Source organism: Condylura cristata, unplaced genomic scaffold (assembly GCF_000260355.1).
Source record: "Condylura cristata isolate star-nosed mole 26May11 unplaced genomic scaffold, ConCri1.0 scaffold00027, whole genome shotgun sequence".
Classification (NCBI taxonomy): domain Eukaryota; kingdom Metazoa; phylum Chordata; class Mammalia; order Eulipotyphla; family Talpidae; genus Condylura; species Condylura cristata.
In genome coordinates, this window is record NW_004567128.1 from 24,946,980 (window position 1) to 24,967,150 (window position 20,171).

Sequence of the window (20,171 nt, forward strand, 5' to 3'; positions counted from 1 at the left end):
TTCTGTATGTACAAATAAAATAAATCTTAAAAAAAAAAAAAAAAGGACATGACTTCTTTATTTCATTCCACCATGAGTAAGGAAGCCAGACTGCATCGGATTTTGGGCTTACTCCACCAAGTAAATTCTGAGACTAAAAGGCAAGTTTTATAAGCCCCCATCACCCTGGCATATTGATTGCAAAAAAGAAAAAAATGCTCCCACCATGCTTTCTAGAATATGACCTCTATCTTTTTCTGGACCCTGTTAGAGGGATGCATCATCATAGGAAAATATAATGCTTACACAACATAATTTTGAAGATAGTCTCTTTTTTATTTCAAAACATGGGAATAATTCATATTTTGAGGCTCATGGACCAAAATATATTTGAACCAAATGTTCAGAGTGTGAGCCAAGCCACCATTTTGGCAGCAAGCTTCACGTGGACAAGTGGGTGTTAAAGAATGACGTCAGCAACATGGCTAAAGCTATAGAACACCCACAAATAAATTCATACTTTGTTGTCTAATTTGCATGCATGAATATAGTGCATTCTCCATGCCACTAGTACATATATGCCTTTTTCAAAGTTGGTGCAGGATCTGTGTTTGTGTTGGTCTCTAAATGTCTTCTCTCGTACAAAATTTTACCATAATTTATCTGAGAAAGTCTTCAGGTTACAAGTCCTTTATGCTGCCTTTACTTCCCCAAAGTCATTTCTGAATAATAATTACAGCCATCAGGAGTTCCAGCATCACATGAGAGAATCTGCTTGTTAGTTATTTTAATGTTTGTTAGCTGGCTGTGAGTGAACCCAGTTAAACAAATCCACATGATTCGTGCCTGGCATTTGAAATTGCTAACCTTTAGCAGCAATGGCAACCTTAGACCAGATGACAAGGCAAAAAAAAAAAAAAAAAAAAAAGCAGTGTTCCAAAAGAAGTTGGAGTTTCCTGCTTGCCAAACTGAATGGTTCCCTAACCTTCTCCAAACAATGACAGCCTGACCACGTTTGCGTGAGGGCCCTATTTTCCCACTAATACGAATTGTTGGAAACCCAAACAGCATTCAGCACCAAGGGGGAAAAAGTTTGACTATGTAAAGGAACCAAAAGAAATTGTATCAGGGTATGGAGATGGGAATGGAAAACAAGTTCCCAGAGTTTTTCTCTGTCAACAAACACGTAGCGTCTTTATTAGTGGAATATGCAGAACCCAGTGGGAATTGCTGCATCTTTTTGTTTTTTTGCCTTAACCATTTCTTGCCAGTACTTCTCAGGTTGTTTGGATTGCTTGGTGGGGTGGGAAGGCCGTGCCGTCCAGAAGTCACTCAACAGCCAGGCTCAAGAACTGCACTCCTCACAGTGACAGGAGAGGATGTACCGGTAGGTGGCGGTGAGGCGCATGCCCCCTGAGCAGCGCAGGCGCAGTGCCTTCAGCTTGGAGGTCTGGGGCCGGCAGCAGTGACAGGAAGAGCGGAAGGGCTGCTTGAGGACCGTGCTGAAAGACACCAGGGGTTCTGAGCGTGATGCCTGGCTGCAGTGGCCCTCGCACCTGGCCAGGAGCACCATCTGGGGAGGGAAGAGAAGTGGTTACTCTGTGGCGATGCCAAGGTCTCAGCCGGGTACCAGAGCGAACATTAAAATACCAACACTCTTCCAGTTCCTGCCTGATTAGGCCAGTGACCCACAGCCCAGGTTGTACACGGGAATTACGTGGCAATCTGTTTTTAACATGTCAACAACTGTGCCCTCTTTCAAAAAATTGAATTAAAATCCTTCAGGCTTGAGCCCCAGCTTTTGTGGTTTGAAAGCTCCTAGGTCTGTCAGAAATGCACTGAGCATTTTAGAACCACCAGACATGTACCAGCACCATGATGTGCAAATAAAAGTCAAGGCACAAGCAAAAGTTTCTTCTGACAAGTGGTCGTCTACCAAGGCCTGTTGCCGATTTTACCAGTCTCAGAATGCAGAGAAACATGCCAAATCGAAATCAGAATAAGTAAAGAATGAATAATAATTTTTAAAAGACTTGGTTTTGTGTAGGCAGTTGCTAGAGAAAAGGAATTGGTTTCTGGAGAAGAAAAACAGGGCAACCTGAATGATAAGGAGGAAGAGATGTTCTGGGCACTACAGTATGAGGCAAGAGAATGAAATGACAATGGGTGTGTGGTTTGACCTTGGAATCACACTTTCAGGCTTATATATGGAAATGTCTGATATTTGTGCAACTGAATCTTCAGAGTCTTCTAAGGCAAATTTTATGACACACTCATTCTCACTATCTCGCTTTCCAAAGATAGGTTAGGATGACCTAGAATGTTAATTCAACCTGGAGAAACAGAGGCGGTGTTCTTTATATTGGCTTTTAACGTGGCTTTCGTCAACAGACTGCTTTAAGAATCTTTTGCAAATTACCAAGGTTATCCTCGGAACGGTGGACATAAGCACGCACTAAATATTTTGTACCCAATTTAAGGTAATGGACCAGAGGTTTGATCACATATCCCATATATAAATCCTGCTATTCTGGGAGTGGCAGGATGGGTGGCATAGAGTGCACAGATCTATAACCCTCTACATATCAGGGCATAGAGGCTGGGAGCAATCTGAGATTATTGGCCAGTGTTTATGTGAGAGGGTCTTGCTTGGCGAATTTCATATTTAGTAATGGAGACCAAGTTGCCCTATAGATCTGGAACCAAGAAGAACATAAAAAGTGTCACTGTTCCATTAAAAAAAATACATTTATATGCATAAGCCAATTTGACCTATACCTCATGATATTTTAGGAACTAGCAGTTATTATTAAAAACTTTCCCGCTATCTCTGCTATCATCTCAGAGGGCAGAATTAAACACCCAACAACTAGGGAGGAAATGTCTTGCCCATCTTTCCAAATGGAAGAGAAGATGACTTCTAATAATTATAGATCATTAACGTCATTATCTGAGAGGATGCTGGGATGAATCCAAGAATCCCTTAGCAACCAGCAAGAAAATAGGAGATCCTAGGAAACAACCAGCAGGGCTTGCTGAGAGTAAGGTGCACCTTCCAACTGATTTTTCACTGAAAGATCACAGAGGCAGAAGAAAAATGGCAGCTGTAAACTGTTTGGGTTTTATTAAGGCTTTTCAGTTCTATCTTGCCAGCGCTTTACAGCGATAGGCAAACAAACATGATCTGAAATAGGCTTTAGAAGATTACAGCAGAGGTCAGTCCCTAATGCCCAGCCCCATCCCTTATCTGGATTTGATGTATCTTTCCAGTCTTGCAGCTATTCTGTTTCATCATCCCCTTGCGGCTTCATCAAGCTTAATGACTTTGGAACTGCCCTAAAATCTCTGCCTCTTGCCTTTGCTTATGTCTTTCCTCTTTCAATTAATCTACTTAATGAAATTCCAACTATCCTCCTCTGCCAAATCCAAACACCCACCCCTCGAAGAAAAGACTATGAAGCAATTATTAGACCCTGATGATCTCAGCACATACACACATGAAAATACTGGAAAAAAAATAACAATCTCATTCTGGTGTGTGTGTTAAAGGAGTAAACTAGGTACTTGGTGGGTAAGATCCATAAATGAGTGCCAGTAAGATCGGCATGGATAATTAGCTGCCTTCCAAGTTAACTCTGATAGTCTACATTTTAATATTTGCTGCATTTCAACTGTATTTCTGATCTAACAAATGCACCCTGACCTCTTCCAGACCATTCTTCTCAACCTGTTACATGCATACAAATCCCATGTACAATATGCACAGTTTGCATATTGTGATTGAGTATTTCTAGGGTAGGACTAAAGATTCTGCTTTTCTCTTAAGATTATAGTTGCCCTCTGTAGAGCGGGGCTCGTGTCCACCTTGTGAAAAGCAAGACTCTGGGCCTGTTTAAGTCTGAGAGGCTTTGTTCTAGATGGATTTCTAGCCAGTGATCATTGAGCTAGTAATAGCAGTGAAAGCTAGCATTTGCGTGCTTACAGCATTTAATCTAATTTAATCCTTATAACAATCTTATGAGAAAGGCACTATTAGTATCTTACTACTATTACAGACAACAAAACTAGTTTTAGGGATTTAGCGAGTTTAAATAACTTGTCCAAATCCATATAACTGGGAAATGGCAGAGTTGGAATGAAAACCACCCCCGGTCTAAACCACCATAATATCCTGCTTCCTGATATTAAGTTGTTTTCCCGAGGCATGAGTCAATTTACACTCTTCTTTAATCTACTTTGATCTGACTAGATCCGTATCGAAACCAGAGCCAGACAAGTCTGCCTTTTTTCTTAGGGGTTTCTTGGGACACATCATCACCATCCTCCATTATCTAACTGGAAATGAACTTCTTTTGACAGAGACTCCACAGAGGGCTTCACCGTTAGGTGAGTGGGCACAACAGTTGCTAATTGCTCATATTACCTTCCACTGACTTCTCACAGCGCAAGTAAGTGACAGGTACATGTTATCCACCTTTGATCCAGTTTAACTTTTGCTCTCTTATGTTCCCCAAACAAATGGCCTGATCCTAAGAAACTCCAGCAGCCTCTTTTTATCCCCCAACCTTGGAGTCATTTGGCTCCAGTGGGATGTACGAGCCATTTCCTTCTGATAGGAAAAGGGCTTCCATGTTCAATGTTTGCTCAAGGACAGACTCCTTTCTGCTTTATTCTGATTTCCATATGCTGAAGCTAAGAGTAATGAAAGGCTCTTGGGCTATAATAAAAGAATAATCGTGATGATGATGTGGAACTTATCGTGAACATTTAAGAGGAAGCAAGTACTGTGCCAAGTTCTTCATATGCAGATTGATTCTTAACAACCATTTCAAAAGGTAAGCTCTTCCATAATTTACCAGCATAAAGTGACACAGCTGTACTGTGGAAAGGCAGGTTCTAAACCAAGACAGCCCAATTCCTGAGCCGATTCCTCCCAGTGACAGGGCTAGAAGATAGTCTATCAGCCTTCAAATTTCATCAAATGTTCAAGTGGGTCACAAGTAGGTGAGTTCAGGCTATATTTTGAGGATTGTGGCCAGTCGTGATTCCTGGGTCCAGACCAAGGATTGCACCTGAGACTTCGGGCCCTTATCTCTGGTCACCCGCCATAGTTCTTAGACAGTTATGTCTCTGGCTGCAGTACACAACTATCTTCTGAGTGAGAGAAAACCTAAACACAGATGCTTTTCTTCATTCCTTGTCAAAAGACTCTCACCATCACCAAAGACTCCTGGAAATTCTGTCTCAGGTCATGACTGATTAGATTTCTCCATCAGTGTCAGAATAAAGACCCACCTGTCCCACTGTAAGAGAAAGTTTTGCCTCTTTTACCCCAATGGTGTGATATTTTTGTCTTTTTCTCAACTGATTCCATGGCTACCCTCGGAGTACCCCTCTCTCCTCAGGAACAAGCAGCCCATGCTGCTCCCACTTCTCCCCTCACGGGCACCTTCAATAAGACTACTCAGCTCATATCCAGGGACCCAGGTGAACCTTAGAAGGGTCTGTGCCAAGTTGAGGGCATCAACAAAATGGCAAGAAGAGGCATGAAACAGTGTGGGACCGAACTTTGACAGGGTGGGTGAAGGCTCAGCTAACCCACTCTGCTCACTCGCTCATCAGAAGCCTTTAGTGAGCAAAATGAGGACAGCTACTTTCTTCTCTTTTCTACTTTTGTGCCTCTAATACTGACCACAGTGCCTGCATGTAGCAGTTGTTCCTTATAAACAGGTTCCTTTTATTTAAAAAAAATCCAGTTATATCTCCCTAGTAGTCAATTGTGTTATTAGCTCAGTATTCCTGGTTCCCATTATTTTTCCTACCAAGTGATGGATGGTTTCGGGGAGGGGGGCTGCCCATCACTCCTCCCCAACCTGGAGGCTCAGCCCTGGTCACATCAAGTCCCTCTCCCTCCGGGAATTTTCTCAAGCTTTATCCCAGACCAATTCTCCTTCTTCTTTGTGGCTACTCTAGTGGTTCTTCAGAGTTCAGGCCCAGTATGCCTAAACTCTGGTTCAGGCCCTTAGTCTGTGGCCACCACCTCCAAGTACCCACCAGCTTAGAATTCATAGGCCCGCCCGAACTTTCCTGAAAGCACACCCTGATCTGACTCCAGAACTCACCCTTATCTAGTCCATCCCTTCTCCACTCCTCTGGGAAGGGAGACCAGACAGCAGTCTTTGCTTCTTTTTCTCTTTCCAACCACTCTTAGCACTCAGCACAGTGACTCTGCTGTCTGTACACTGCCTGCTCCCAGGCGTGTTGGTTTCTATGTTTAACAAGTACCACAGTGAGGCTCATTTTCTTAATCCTTTAAGGCAATAGGAGATCCCAAGAGTTATTGAAGTGTCTGTAGTGACTAAAATAGAAATGTGAATTTGAGCACCTGTCCAATTTATAACTTCATTATTAAGATCACAATATCATGTGTTCATGTCTGTGATATACTGGGTACTCTGTTGGGTACGTTATAAATATAAATATTATCACCAATATCCATACCCACCTTTAGGTACACAACATTAGCTCTATTTTCTATGGACGAAACCAAGGCACTACAGAACAGCACTTCAATTCCCACAAAATCACCCATTTAGCAATCTGGGGAGCTAGAATTTGAAACGAGTCCTCTCTAACTTCAAAAACCAGGATACCTCAGTAGCCTAAAATTTCCCAAACAGCTCATTTCCACTGAACACTGACCTTTTGCCTCTTTCTTTTAGAGCCCTTACTCACTCGGAATTGCAGCGAAGATTCTAATGAACCTCCCACTCCCAGGGCCTTTTGTAGTAAATCCTAGAACCTGTCACCACTGAAAGTTACCAGTTGCAACCAAATCTGTCAATACCTCCTGGGTGGACCTCTCTGGGTGGCCCATCTTTGCTGCCTGACACACCTAAACCCTCTCCTGAATTGCTAGGATTAACAGCAGACCATCTGGCCGCATGCAAGTTCAGAGCCAAGGGGGAAAGATAGTCTATGGAAGGCTCCCAGAAAAGCTTTCACTATAACATCTTCTTTCTAGAAAAAATGCAGATTTTAAATCATTGTATCCAGTAGGTTGGGGGTTGAGCCTGCACTGCTACACAGCGACTCTTAACATTCTGCTTGCAAACCTCCAACATGAAGATCCAAGTCATCAAAAGCTGAATGCTCATCAGAGGCAGATATTGCCTTTTCAAGGCTAAGTAACAGGAACCAGTCTAGTTAATACTTCTTTAAAGTTTCAGTTTGCCTTCTGGGTAAAATGAGAATGATAAAGTCTTCCATCACAATTTCGGGGTAGTGATTTGATCACTGACCGCATTAGGTGCTCATGAAGATGGCTTCCCTTCCTGGAGCCTGGATCACATAATTCCCTCCATCTGTCTTCCCACAGTTAGATAAATTTAAATCAGGAAGCAGTAACAATTCACAGGCAAATGGTAAGAATGTCTCCAGTAAACAATAGTCTTTGGACATCATGCTGAGGGAAATTTTTTTGCAGAGAGAAACAATCTACCCTAGTCTTCTCTTTGCAAAACCCCCTATTGGTATTTTCTAGATAGAGGCTCAAAGTTTTATCTCAAATCTATAAAAGCAATCTATTTCATTAAATGTCATCCATTTGAAAGAAGACCAGCCTGAGTCTGCGAAAGCTAAGAATTATAGAATACTGCAAAATGAAAAATAGTTTTTGTTCCTGAATACATAGAGAAAATTTAATCCAGAAGAGGTCTGGGTAGTTAAGATTCTGCCAGGCATATTTTATGGCCAAGAAAGAAAGGTTTATAATTATAAGCACCATTTACATAAAACTATTGCTATATTTGGGATAGTTTGGAATGTTTGAAAACAGATTGCTCCCATGAAATTACAAACACTTCTACTACTATCACAACCTTGTGCTGTTATTTACCATGACATGCTGGGAGAAACAGGGATGATGAAAGGTAGGCTAAAGTCTCCTAGGGCTCACTTTCAAGTACTGTGAATTTGTTAGGTTTGAGCTAATGACATGCCGTTTGGCCTTCCTTGAATGTAATAATCGCTAAGGCCCTCCATCATTTCACCAGATCTTTCTAGATTGTTCTCTAGGTTTTAGAGATGCTCTTATTTCTCTATTCCCTCCTATCATCACATCAACCATTTTTTTGACATTAATTCATTTCAAAAATATTGTCCTATGGAGGGACAAATCAACAGAAGGAGAACTCATCCATGACACACTGAATAGTAGTGCTGTCTGCTTCCGGGCGGGTGGCGGTGGGGACAGCAGCTAATAATTGCTCCAGCCAACCTCTCTTAGGCCTACAGTTTCTGAGAAATCACAGTTGTAAAAACACTAACCATTTTTTTCTCAACTTGTTTTCATTGTTTTTTTTCTTCCTAAGAAGGGAGTGCAGCTTTTGCAAAAATTTAAGTTTATCTATTTACTCTTTTTTTTTAGTTCTATAAATACAAATAAGAGCCAGAAAGTTTTTCTTAAGTGGAAAGTCTCTATTTTTTCCCACAGTCTTAGATCTTATTCATATAATGGTTAAGTGATTTAACTCAAATTCTGATGCTCCCAAACTAAAACATGTCATTGAGCTATAATCAGAGAAGTTATGGAATTTTTAAAGGCAGACAAACATTGTAATGCTTTTAAATAGAAGGTGGCGAGATGAACTTATATGGTCTTAATTCTGGTGGCTGATATAAAAATTTCTTAGTTATACTTTTAATTAAAAAAATATTAGCCAAATGAAAATATTTAAGTGGTTTTAGTGTTAGGAATAAAAGTAGCAATCTGTGAGGTTGAACTAAACAAATTCTTACTAACATGGGCAAATGTCACTCATAAGGAGATTTGGGGGCCGTGAAGGGCATGGCAACTCTTGTTCACCCTTTCTGGGTGGTCCATGTGGCTGGGCATGTTGAGTGGTCTTGGAAACTTGGTATGCCTTCATGCACCTTATCTTAATGCAGAGGCTTCACTAGTACATGTTACCTACACACTAAACATACTATCTACTCTCAAGAAGAATGACTTGGAGGGCTTCCCTGGTAGCCTAGAGATTAAGTCTCAGCACTATTACTGCGAGGGCCTGACTTTAACCCTGGCCATGGAGCTAATCCCTCATGGCCCAGCAGACCTCTCCTGTCTCTCCTGCTGCACCCCTCAGTAGTGGATTTCAGTGGATCTGACTGTTCTGCTCCCCACTCTTTCTCTGGTGAATCTTCTCACTGTCCCACACCTCTATCCTACACTCCAGTTCTTCTCTAATTAAGCAAACAAACAAACAAATAAAATATTTTAAATGAAGAATGACTTGGACAGTCAATATCAAAATGATAAACGATCAAATTTCCATTTATCCTTGAATTTATTTTCACCGAAATACGGCAGAAGAAAATCTTGGGCTCCTATCCAGTGACCATTTTTTTTACCCAAGGAACTCTCTAAAGAGCCCCTAAAGGAGACATTTCATTGCTGAATCATATTTCTTGCATTCTCTTCCTCTTTATTGCGGGTGGAGGTGGAAGGACCTATGTAACTTGTACACTCCATTTTCCTTTCTTGAAAAAGGACATAACTACTCATCATGTTCACATCCTGGCACAAAACACACCCACGTCATGCTTTGCAACAATTGCATTGTGTGATAAAATTCCAGCCATTCCTATTGTCATTAAGCAGCTTGAAAAGAGAGAAATTGGCTGAACGCGCAGATAGCTGATGAGGCGATTCTACTGACAAAAGTGCAGAGCATGATGGGAAACCCTAAAAGGATGATTGTCTCACAAGTGCTGTTGCTCAGCTAAATAGATCAGGTGTGGGATATGATCATTGTTCTCCATTCCCTGAAAGAAAATGATGGCTTCTCTCATTTGCAAGAAGTAATGCCATCCTCACAGACATCTTGGTCTTACCTTTGAGCTACACTTGTACAATGGATGACTGATGGAATCAACATAATGATGCCTCATGCAGCGTCGAGGGTCGGAATCCATCATGAATGAGCTGTCCGTTTTGCTGTCTGTATCTCCCATTAGTGCCAGCAGGGAGAGCATAGAAAAAGATGCAGCTAGTACATGATTTCTCATTGTTGTAAGGAAAAAACTTCTCAAGAGGAACAGCAGAGGGAGGCAGAGGACTAAAAATTGGAAATGCCTTCACCTAGGATCCAGTTCCTTTCAAGGAAAGGGCAGGATCTGGCCGAAGCTTTCTCGTTGTCATTGTCCTTTGTATGCTGGAGTCTGTCTTACTTATTACACTTGCAATCCATCATCACAGTGTCTGTTGCACAGCTGGAATGAAAACAGAAATTATTTTCCCCAGAAACATTTACCCAGAAAACACTAATGGAACCCAGGAGGTATTGAGTATAATTTTTCCATGTCATTTTGAGTGGAGAATATTGGTTTCTACAGTGTCATTAACATAAACTCTCAGCCATCCCACCCCTCACCCACCCCATAGCTTCTACTACATATTTATTGCCATTTGGAGGTGGACACACTGGTATGTTGACTTGGATTGTTAGCAACCATGTTCCCAGGAGCAAGAAGAGTTCAAACTCATGGTGGATTAAAACATGTGGTTCTGGCCACAGCATAACTCAGTTGGGTGGTCTCACCCTTATCCATGGCTGGTGTGGACAGGAGTATCTATTCAGTTATTCAATAAGCTTTGGTGTCAACATCAGCTTATAGGCTAGAGAGGAGACAGGTCAGCACTAATGAACACAGGCCATGTCCTACAAGGAAGCTCATTTTCCATTTCCAAGTCCATACCCACCCACCTGGCTTTCCAATTCTGAGCTCTGACTCATCCTGTTTTTGTTTTGTTTTAAGCCCCATGCTGTCCAGCATCAATGACAAACTACCTCTGAAATTGACAAACTGCATCTGAAATGCACATTTTGCTAGCTGACCTCCAGGGCTGGTAAAGCAGCACAAGTGTATTTGCCAGCAGTCACATTTTCTGGCAGAGTCATGGTAGCTTAAGCACATGGTATAATTCAAAAAAGCAAGAAGTCATCAGAGCAGAAGCTAACCATGAAAGTGGGACCATGCTATACCAGTTTTCCTGAAATTTGTTTGTTTTTTTAATTTGTTTTTTAAGGTCCATTTATTTATTCTTTGAAACAACAATATTTTTGCTTGTTCTTTCAATCACTCTTCTTAGGAACAGGGATGGGTTGAAATATCTCCCAAATCAGCTTACCAATGCCACCTCCCCCCACCCCCATGGATGGTCAACATCGATGCCTTTTATCACACCAGAAGGCAGAGAGTATCCAAAATATTTTCAAAGATTTAGGAAAATGAGGGGGCCTTGACATTACATCTAACACAAAGGGAACCTGATAATTAAAACCTCAGAAAAACTTTCAGAGGTATTTCAGATAAAAGCTTGATTGTTTTGTTTACTATGCAACTTTTAAAAAACTCCCTACTCATGAAAAAGTGGAATAAATATGACAGTGTTGATAAAACCAAGATTAGAAATTCAAGTCCATACACACAGTTGGTTTTGCTCTAACATAGTCGCCTCAGACCCAATTATCTTCCTGTGAGTCTGGGGCAGGTGATCCCAAGGTGGAAAGAGATGTGTGACCTAGGGTTGCTTCAGTGCTCTAAACGGTTTCAGTCTCCTTTTCTTCAACCATATAGCAGGGGACTTGCATGAGATGGTATCTGCAGTCTCCTCTTGCTTTAAAATGCCACCACTTGCTACTTAAGGATTTAGTTACTGCAATCTCAATATGCAGAGGATAATCTTGAAGTTAGGAAGACCGCATTGCATACAAGACCACACTAATTTCTTTTTGTGCTTGAGTGCATGATAAAGACAGTGCCTCATTATAATTGTTCAGACCTGATCTTAAAGTTCCAAAGTGGCAAAGGATGCAGAAGAGCATATTTTGTTTGCTTTTCAGCTGCATATGCTGGGCTTTCTTATGCACACTAGACTGGAACTCGCCACTACTTCATTTCAAAGCGTCAGAGCCTCATTGGGTTCCAGTGTTAGAGGTTGTAATATTACTGAACATTTCCTGACTTCCAATTCGACAAAATTATCCCAAGTGGTTATCTGTCTCTTTGAAGCCTTCATTAGTCTCAGGAAAAAAAGATTTATTAGATTTCTCCTTTCACCACTGCAGTCCACACTTATTTCCCCTAGGAGTCCATGACAAAAGGATGATGGGAAAAGTAGACATTTCAGCCCTGTCTCTCTCCTTTCTTCTTTACTGCCAACAGCTTCGCTTCAGAGCCAAGACCAGGCGATATGGTTAGATGAGCAAAGTGAATGAACGAAACACTTGTATGGCATGATGGTAAAAATAAGCAATGGCATCCACAACAAAACCCTACATATATGTATGTATGTAGCTATATTTGCTGGAATATGCATTTTCTCTACAGAAAAGGAAATATAAATATAGAAGATGGGCACCCTCCCTCATTTAAGAGAAATGAAAATTGAACTACATTGAGATAGTTTGTTCAACCAATCAGAGTTACAAAGATTCCAACTTGATCATGCACCCTGCTGGCAAAGCTGTAGGAAAATGTTCTTATTTTGGAGACAGCACAGTATAAATTGGTACAAATTCTGTAGAGGTTAATTTAGCAATATCTATTAAAATTGCAAATGTATGTAATTTAGACCCAGCAATTTCATTTCTGAGAAATCGCCTACATATGAAATCACACTAGCATCTGGCTATTCACTGCAGCATTGGTTGTCATAACATTGAATTGGAAACAGTATATAAGATCTATCAGTGGGAGACTGGTTCAAAGACATAAATTTCACACAATAGAATATCATGCAACTATATAAAGAAGTGTTCAGAAACCCTATGTACTGATTTGTGTTAAAACGAGGAAGGGTAAGAATATAAACTTGCACTCACACAAAAAAATCTCTGGAAAGATACTCATGAAAGTATTTTACTTGTGGGACAGGCATGGGAGAAAGACTATTCATAAATACTTTTAAAAAAATACTTTCTCTTTTGACAGTGTGGCTTGGAAATTATTAAGATAATGAATGTTTAATCTGATGCAAGTTTGAATAATTTAATAGTATTATATTTGTATTTCTTATAAATATGTTAAGACATGCTTGTCTCAGCCCTCCTTGGTGGCGCGGCAGGTTAAAGTGCAGCACCGCGAAGCCAGGGGCAGTCGCTCTGGTGCAAGTTTGATTCCTCCGCCTCAGGTGATCCACATGAAGCAGCAGACCTCTCCTGTTTTCCTCGATGCTCCCCTCAGCCGTGTACTTTGTCAATTTGCCTGTTCTGCTCCCCACTCTGACTATGGTGAATCCTCTCACCTCTCCTGCACCTCGGGCCTGTACCCCAGTTCTATATGCATAAATAAATAAATCTTAAAAAAAAAAAAAGTCTCAGTGAAACACATTACTAGTTAGACAGCTTCATTCTTGTACAGCACTGCCATCTAGTAGTACCATCCTGAATTGCAAGCAGAGCTTCATTTTATTTTTCCCTTTTGAAAGGTGAATAAAAAATTTTGCAAGGAAGTATTAGAAGTTTATACTGATAAAGAGATAGCTAATGTCACACAAAATATAAATTTATCTGGTATTCTTTCTAAAAAAATAACAACTTGGATACAGAAGTAATAATAAAGTATAAGGACCGAGAGAGGAAATGTTGCTTCATCACTAATAAGTAAGGTTTTTCATTACATTCACAAACATGACATTTTTGTTCAGTTTTTATATTGAACTCTGAAATAATAATTCAAGGAACAATATAAATATGCCAGAGAGCTCACTGATCACCTAAAATAAAAAGGGAAATTTCTTAAAACATAACATCAGTTTTTTCGTCATTAAATGTTGAAATTGAATGATCCAACCCTGTTGTGTTGAAGAAGAAATAGGCATAAAGCTCAGAAACTAATGTGAAATGGAGCTGTAGTAACATCATGTTGGCACATGTGTGCGTCGACAAGAATGTTCGGCAGGCACATTCCAAAAGGAAAATCAGGAGCGAAAGACACACCACCTAAGACCCCCTTTTTATGACAGCTCGTGTTAGGACCTTCTGTCATTTCCTCACAATTAGTTCCTATTTGCTTTCCTAATTTTAAAACCATGTAACATAAAATCCCATGCTTCCTCCACCCAACCTCTGCTTGATTGAATGAGAGAGAGGGACTGTCTTGCCCTGGAACTGCCCTGTGTTCTGGTGCAGTCTCTGAGACATGCACTTGGCTGATGAACAGAGCCGACATTCTAACAGCCCCAGGGCGGAGCATGCCAGCAAGAGAAGCACGTAGGTCGTCGTGCCCGACTTTGGAGCTACCTCCAAGCTATACCAGTGGAAAAGAACAACTGGTGCCCAGATTTCTCCACCTGTCATCCTCAGGGAAATAACATAGCGGAGCTTACAGAGGACCTAGTGTCCTGCGGGAGAGATGGTGTTGTGTCCACAGATCAATTCGCTCTCGGGGTGACCTTCCTCCTGGCAGAGGGTAAAGTGCTAGTTTCACATAAGTTATTGCAGCTACAGGCTAATAAAAATGACATGTGCTAAGTGTGGCCTTATTCTTCTGCTGCTTGCCAGGCAAGAGGGTGTTGAGCTTCAGTATCCAAATTTCTTCCCTACTGCTTTAACACTAATGTTTGCAGGTATTGCCTCCTGTGCTTTCCTTTAATAAATATCTAGTTAATACCTATTAATCGAGGCCCTACTACATTTCTCCTTTTTCTCTAGCAGGTAAGAGTTAAGTATCAGAGGGAAAAATAGGTACTATTTTAAAATAATTCTCTCTTCCAGTTTATGCATCCACAAGCAGAGTCTTGACTTGCTGTTTTCCTGGGTGATTTTTGGACACGTTGATAAGCTCCCTTAATGTCTGATTTGTATACAACATGCAATGCATCATTTCAAAGAAGATCAAGTTAAACAAATAAAGCATAATGATATTGGCGTCAGTGTAACATAATTATTTTATATTCGCTATAATAAAACAATCATATTAGGCATGAGTGAGGTAAGAATGACAGAACATAGAGCTTCTCTTAAAGGGAATGTCTGCAAAATCAAAGGTTTAAATGAAGAAGAAAGTCTGCCACTAGATAACCCTCCAAACTAGGATTATAAAAGCATGAATCCCTAGGTCTAATCAGAGAGTGTCAAGTGCTAAGTAGTCTCTTCCCAAGAACTCAAGGAATTCCAATTGAATCTAGTCAACAAGATGCCTTGGAGAATAAGTCAGATGCCTTTTCCCAAGTCGCTTCCCTTATAAACTGTAACAGCATGTTGGACTTTGTAAAACATCCTGTGCACTCAATGAATGGTTTCTGATATCATTTCTACCTGGCAGTGCATCAGTAACATCCAAGAAGTCAAACATGGGCTGACCCAGAAGCAACAATATCGACGATAATGCTTCCAGGCGTTAGGTATGCCCTGGGATGGACAGCCACGAGGTCCATCAGGAGGGAGTGGCTTTTGCTCCTGTCATCTCCTGGGATCTGTTCTCCCGCCAAGATTGGAGGGCTTGTGTGAGGCCATGGCTGTGCTCATACTGCCACTTGGATCACTTCCTTAGAAGGGGGATGGCATCCCAGCGATGAGACAGTCGTCCTCCAGGTAGTCATGTGTGTTCTCCCGACCTGCATTACTAACCCAGGACAGGCTAACTCAGCAGTAGTGGTGGTGATGGAGAACAAGAGACGGAAGAAACAGAAGGGAAGGTGCAATATAGCTCAGAAAAGAAACAATAAATAATAATGTTGGAGTAAATAGAGTGCAAAAAAGGGCTAGGAATGGAAGCAATTTCTGGGGATGAATCAACTTTCAATGGTCCACCTGTGTGTTTGTTTTTGACTTGGAGAGTTTTACTGTCTGGAGAAGGATGGATGTGGGGGGACTCGACCTTGAGACTGACTAAAACTTAAAATCATTATATGCAGGAAACCAAGAGGAAACTCCCACTGTGATCCAAACTCTGACTTACCTACAACTTTCATCTCTTTATCTCTAAGCCCATTTCTAGTCTCTTGCTGCTATCCCATGTCTTAGGTGTTTTGTACTCAATGATTAGAAAGATTGAATAACAATTTCTCTACATTCTGAAACCAAAAGAACATCCTAATGTTGCTTGCTATGCTAGGATGAAGGCTGGTCTGAGGAACCTAAAACTCATCCTTGGTGGTGTGATATTGAGCAAGTCACTTGCTTTCTCTGGGACTCAGTTTCCTCACTTCCAAATGAGTGGGTGGCTACATGCTTCCATGGGTCTATCCATTTCTAATATTCTTTAACTATATCTAACTTTTAGAGCACAGCACCTGCTTTGAGGTTACATATTCCCCAAAACAATCCTGCAGGGTTTCTTCCTTATCTGAGAAGCTAGTAATTTAAAAAACAATTCCAAGCAAGTTCTAGTGCTGTGCTTGAGGCCACATAGAAGTATGAGCTGTAAGAATTTGCCCTGTGTTGAGGCCATCTTTGTGGCTTGAAATAAAAACAGCCCTTAACAACCAATTGACTCAGTGCTTGCAATGTACTAGTATTAACATGCATAATATGTTGTTAACCATAGGAAGCAGTTAATAGGTATTTAACCAGGTTTTATTTCTCTGAAAGCTGCCTTGAAATTTATAGATTTTCTCTTCAGTTTCTACCAAACAGGGTGGGAAAAAAAGCCAATAATAGCCAATCATGCTAGAATTAGACTTCTTTTCTTTGATGATGACACAGGCCAGATTCTGTGTCTCCTGCCCTTTTTGGTGAATGAACTTTATTCCTAAGCTGGGCTTGGGCCACAGTTCCTCATGACTTTGTGGAACCATTTGTGGTAGCTTTGTATAGTGTGCAGAAGGAAAAATGGTGAGAAGAGTTGTCTTCTCTTCAGATGTAGAAACATTATAGGCCAAGTAGTAAAGAACAAGGCACTACTTGGTCTAGTGTGTATATAACCTCTGTGTTAGGAAAAGAATATTCCTGAAGCCTTAGGCTGGGATGATCCCAATGGGTATAGCTCTTGAAACCTTTCCTAGTCTTCTGTGAATTCCTATATATTCATTCTTCTTTCTTTATGGTGAACATAAATAACTGAGTTTTAGAGGACAAACTTTGCCTAAATTGGAAATGACCAGCTCTTGATTACCCCTGTGTCAAGAAGCCAAGATGCAGTTGGAATCCTTTTCTCAGGCAGTTTGGATTATTTCTATAAATCTAGCCAGCCCACTCAAAGCTGTGAATGATGTGATGAGCTGTCAAAAAGAAAAAATTGCTTAGGGGTGTTTTTTCTGTGGCACAACGAATCAATAACCCTGAACATGGAGTTCCCTTCCATCCTTTCATCAATAGAAAATAAAAACAGGGGGAGAGGAAGTCACAGAAATCCAGAAGAGAAGGAAGAAGGATTACTTTGCTGTTTAATATGTCATTGCCTTTTCAATAATTTTGAACAGCAATTTTTTTAGAAAAAAAAAAGATTTTTTTTAACACATTTCTTTCTAGAAAATGGGTTTTATGTGAGAAATGAGACACTTTTTGCCTGTCACCTAGACTAAGACTCTTGGGAAAAGAAGCTGGAAAGTTCTGAGATACTCAACCTATGGGACCAACACACACAGAGATACCTCATCCTGGTGGGAAAGAAAAGGTAAGGAGATGTTCTGAGAAGGTTGGTGCTCCTGTAACTTGACACTTGTCCTGCCACAAAACTCTGGCTCTGGCGTGGACTCAGAGAAGGGAGGTGAGCAATAGCAGCTCTGGGTACAAGCTCCCGTTTACCCTGGAGCCAAATGAGTTTGTTGGCTTTTCTTCAAAGTGTCCAGTGAAGTGTTTCCAAAACTACATTTGAATCTCCTCACCCGCAACAACATTTTGGAATGATGGGTAGTGATCTCACTTAACAGCTGTAGAGCCTTTAGTTAAAAATGGGGCATACACATAGTGGCAATGTGGTCTTTCATTCCCCATTCAATTTTCCTCTTCTGCCCAATGGAGGGATTTGAACATTGATTTCAATCTTGTTGGAATCTGGAACACTTGTGGGTGCAAACCTACGTCACAATGAAATCAAATGAAAAGAGGGTTTCCTGCTTTTCTAATAACCTGGAACTTAATTGGGCTGTTGGTTTTCTATTTGAGTTCTACTTTGCTTAAACCTCTCATGTGAAAGCTATGTCTTTTGATAACTTGATGTCTTACTAATCTCTTTAGCCACCTTTGGCTTTGAAACCACCAAAGCCATATTTTTAAAGAAAATTTAAATTCTGACAGAGAAATTTTCCATAATTTTGGAGATATCACAGAAATGTACAAAGTCTTAAAATATCATCTAATGTTTATTTTTTTAAGGTTGGATTTCTTTGATTCTTCTTGGACATACTAAGAATGTGTGTATTGACATTGAGAGTTGAGGATGTAGGATACATTTCACTAAAGTCAAATAAAGAGTGACTTCCAGGTCCAAATCCCTCTTCCTGGGATGTAGTAGTTGAAATTTAAAAAAACAAAAAAAACAGAAAAAACAAAAAAACTGCACTTTGTAAAATTGTGCGATTTGAAAATCTTCAGTGGCAGAGTTTAAACACCAACAATAATCATTTTTCCTTCTCTTTCTTCTCTTTTGTTACTTCTGCCGTGACCTACTCCCTTCCTATTCTTATTCCTCATTGATGGAAGGATGGGTGTCGACTCCATATTTAGGACTATTGTTGGTTTGTGGCACTATTGAAAGGTCACCCCTGATCACTTTCTGACAGCTTATCAACTTTCTTGAATGTATTAACCTGTTGCTCTTTCATTTTTAAAGCATATTGCAGTTGGTTGGATCACAGTTTAAAAGGAAATGTTGGAATTGAGCCAGGCCTTGGAAGAGAGAAAATTGTCTGAAAAATTCTTAGCTTTTGTGGAAAAAGATAAAGAAAAATATATCTACTGCAAATCTCATAGAACCAAAGCTAAAGTTACTAGTCAAGGTTTACATCCAACTTTTGACATGAGGGTGAAATGGGCCCTCATTGGATGAATTACTGATTATAAGCACGAAGGGTATAGTGCCAACTGAAGTTACCCATTGTTGGGATTTTCTGAGTCAGCATTCTTTCCAACAAGAAAATAGTTGTTCCAGACTGGGAGCCCCATCCAGAGTTTTATGTTCTGACTATTGAAAATGGGTACAGAGGGGCGTGACTCTCCATGATAGTCTCACCTTTCGGACTCTGAGACCTTCTGACAGAGAAGGGACACTGGGAACAGAGAATGCCAAGCCAGCTATTGCTGGGACACAAGAAAAGGCTGTACAGATGTGGAGGCAGCTGGCATCAGAAATAATGCCATCGGCACAATCTTCCTCAAAAACTCAAATGTGTGGGTCTGTGAATTCGCAGCAGGCGATCTGCCCAGCCAAGCTAGCATGCCGCTCAGAAGCTGCCTCTCCCACTCCCCACACCCAGGGGCTTCAGAAGGATCCTCCACCCATTGTTTTCTCCTGCACTTGAACCTCCTGCACTTGAACGTAGTTCATGGTTGCTGATCTGATGGGTGAGGAGTGGGTACTACCAGCTGGATGGCTGCCACTGGCAGAGGCAGAGAAGAAAATAGGAATGCACTTAATGTCCTCCCAAAGAAAACCTTTGATGGACAAAAGAGTAGTTGTATTTTTACCCTCTCCCTTCATGCTGCCAGGCGTCTTTAAATAGATCCTCTAGCCTAGGGACTTGTATGGAATAATTCATATTAAAACCCAAGAAGTGGCAGAGGAGGGGAGTTGGTTCTTTCTTCTCTTTCTTTTCTTTCTTTTCTTCCCTTCTTGTCAAGCTAATAGGAAAAGACTCGTTTTAATTCAGCTGTGCTAAGTTTTTTCCTTCTGAGTCTTTTAATGAACTTTGGCTAATTCAGAAAATACTAGCAAAGCCCCCAGGTAAATAGAGGGATTAGGAAGCTGCAATGTAGACTGCTCTTTAATACCTTTTGGTTCCAAGGACATTAGCATCATCATTTAAGGATGCTGGGGGGGGGCGGGGGGGAGGTATTGGAGGCTTTTAAATGGGAATGTCTAATTGAAAATTGCAATTCTTGAAACAGTCTATTGTTCTGTTAAGCAGGAAAAAGGAAGGAAGGAAGAAGGAAAAAGAGAAGGGAGGGCAGGAGGGAGGGAGGGTGGAAGGGGGAGGAAGGAAGGAAGGAAAGAAGGAAGGAAGGAAAGAGGGAGGGAAGGAGGGA

The 20,171-nt window shown here is 40.8% G+C and overlaps 1 protein-coding gene across 1 annotated transcript in view; it reads right to left on the minus strand.

The window, feature by feature from the left end:
- Nucleotides 1-294: 294 nt before the first annotated feature.
- The window catches only part of NDP (Norrie disease (pseudoglioma)), a 24,471-nt gene continuing 4,594 nt past the window's right edge, over nucleotides 295-20,171 (minus strand). Inside the window, exons 2-3 of the mRNA XM_004689963.1 lie at nucleotides 9,874-10,251; nucleotides 295-1,552 (exon numbers count right to left, since the gene is read on the minus strand). Coding sequence (XP_004690020.1) covers nucleotides 1,325-1,552; nucleotides 9,874-10,047 — 402 coding nt within the window. The 5' untranslated portion in view covers nucleotides 10,048-10,251 and the 3' untranslated portion in view covers nucleotides 295-1,324. The remainder of the gene's footprint in view (nucleotides 1,553-9,873; nucleotides 10,252-20,171) is intronic.